Source organism: Lottia gigantea, assembly GCF_000327385.1.
Source record: "Lottia gigantea unplaced genomic scaffold LOTGIsca_41, whole genome shotgun sequence".
In the NCBI taxonomy this organism is placed as follows: domain Eukaryota; kingdom Metazoa; phylum Mollusca; class Gastropoda; family Lottiidae; genus Lottia; species Lottia gigantea.
The window spans coordinates 6,082-7,314 of NW_008709421.1; the positions used below are offsets into that span (position 1 = coordinate 6,082).

At 38.7% G+C, this 1,233-nt stretch overlaps 1 protein-coding gene across 1 annotated transcript; it reads right to left on the bottom strand.

The window, feature by feature from the left end:
- Nucleotides 1–200: 200 nt before the first annotated feature.
- LOTGIDRAFT_163639 (hypothetical protein) lies at nucleotides 201–515 on the bottom strand (the record flags this gene model as incomplete). Its single annotated transcript, XM_009060166.1, has 1 exon — nucleotides 201–515. The coding sequence occupies one exon, from the start codon at nucleotides 513–515 to the stop codon at nucleotides 201–203; it is 315 nt and encodes a 104-aa protein (XP_009058414.1).
- Between the last annotated feature and the right edge of the window lie 718 nt (nucleotides 516–1,233).

Consider the following 1,233-nt stretch of genomic DNA (forward strand, 5'->3'; position numbering starts at 1 on the left):
CGAGGAATGGCTTTTTGAATCAAATGTTGATTATCTATATTTTAATCATGTGCTTTAGTATTCTCTCGTCATTATCTGCCAAGTCAGTAGCCTTTGCTCTTAGTCTGCTGGCATGAACTGCTGTTGTCTTAATTTAATCTCATTTTGGAAAAGCTGTATCTTGCATAATGGATGTTCTTTTTGGATAAAAAGTAATCATCTCATTTATTTCTCAGTTTCATATAATCATCGAGGGCTGGTTGTTCTTCATCTGCAACCTGATTTGGTAAACTTTTATCTAATCTGGCAATTTCTTTCCCACCGTAAATAATCATGGCGTCTTTCTTATCTATTGGATCAGTAATTCTAAAATTTCGGAATTCTATTTCTATTCCTTCAAGCCAATCTTCCCATGCTTTACCAGTAAAAATTTGATCTTCTGGATGGGTAAACGGTTGTGTTTTTAAATACCGTGATTCTGCCACAAAATGAACCGGATTTGGCTGGTTGCTACTTGAAAAATCTTCTACTTTCATTGTGAATGTATCCTAATACGACTTTACTATCCGAATACAATATTACTTTATCGATGTATGTATCCAGATGGTTCTTAACTATCGCATACAATTCAGTCGCTAGAACAGCCGCACACAATTCTAGGCGGGGAAAAGTATGACTGTGTATCGGTGACACCTTAGCCTTTCCAATAACAAACTTGACTTCTGTTTCTGCACTACTAGACTCTGTTCTCAATTATCCAACAGTAGCTATAACTTGCTCAGATGCATCGCAAAAAATATGTAGTTCTTTCTTTACAGCTGATGACAACCCTTCCTTTGCATATGTACGCGGAATTTGTAAACCACGCAGATCCTTTAATGAGTCACGCCATGTTTCCCACTCCAAACGATGTTCTTCTGGTTACGGCTCGTCCCAATCTTTAGTTCCAGAAATAAGCTTGCGAAGGAACATTTTGCCTTGTACTGTCGTACCATAGGATCAAATAAACTGTTTACAACAGATAATATTCCTCGTCTTGTGTAAGGCTTTTCCTCGGTTGATATTTAAAACTTGAATGTATCCGAAGCCAAATTTCAGCATAGACCTAAACTTAGTTGTACAGGTAAGTTTTCCGGTTCACAAGGAACTTGGAACACAAGGGTTCTTCCTCCTTATGAGTGGGGACTGGTTGGCGTCGGTGGGCTGGTAGTCGTTTCTGTTGTTGGTCAGGTCGATGTTACCTGGGTTTGGGGA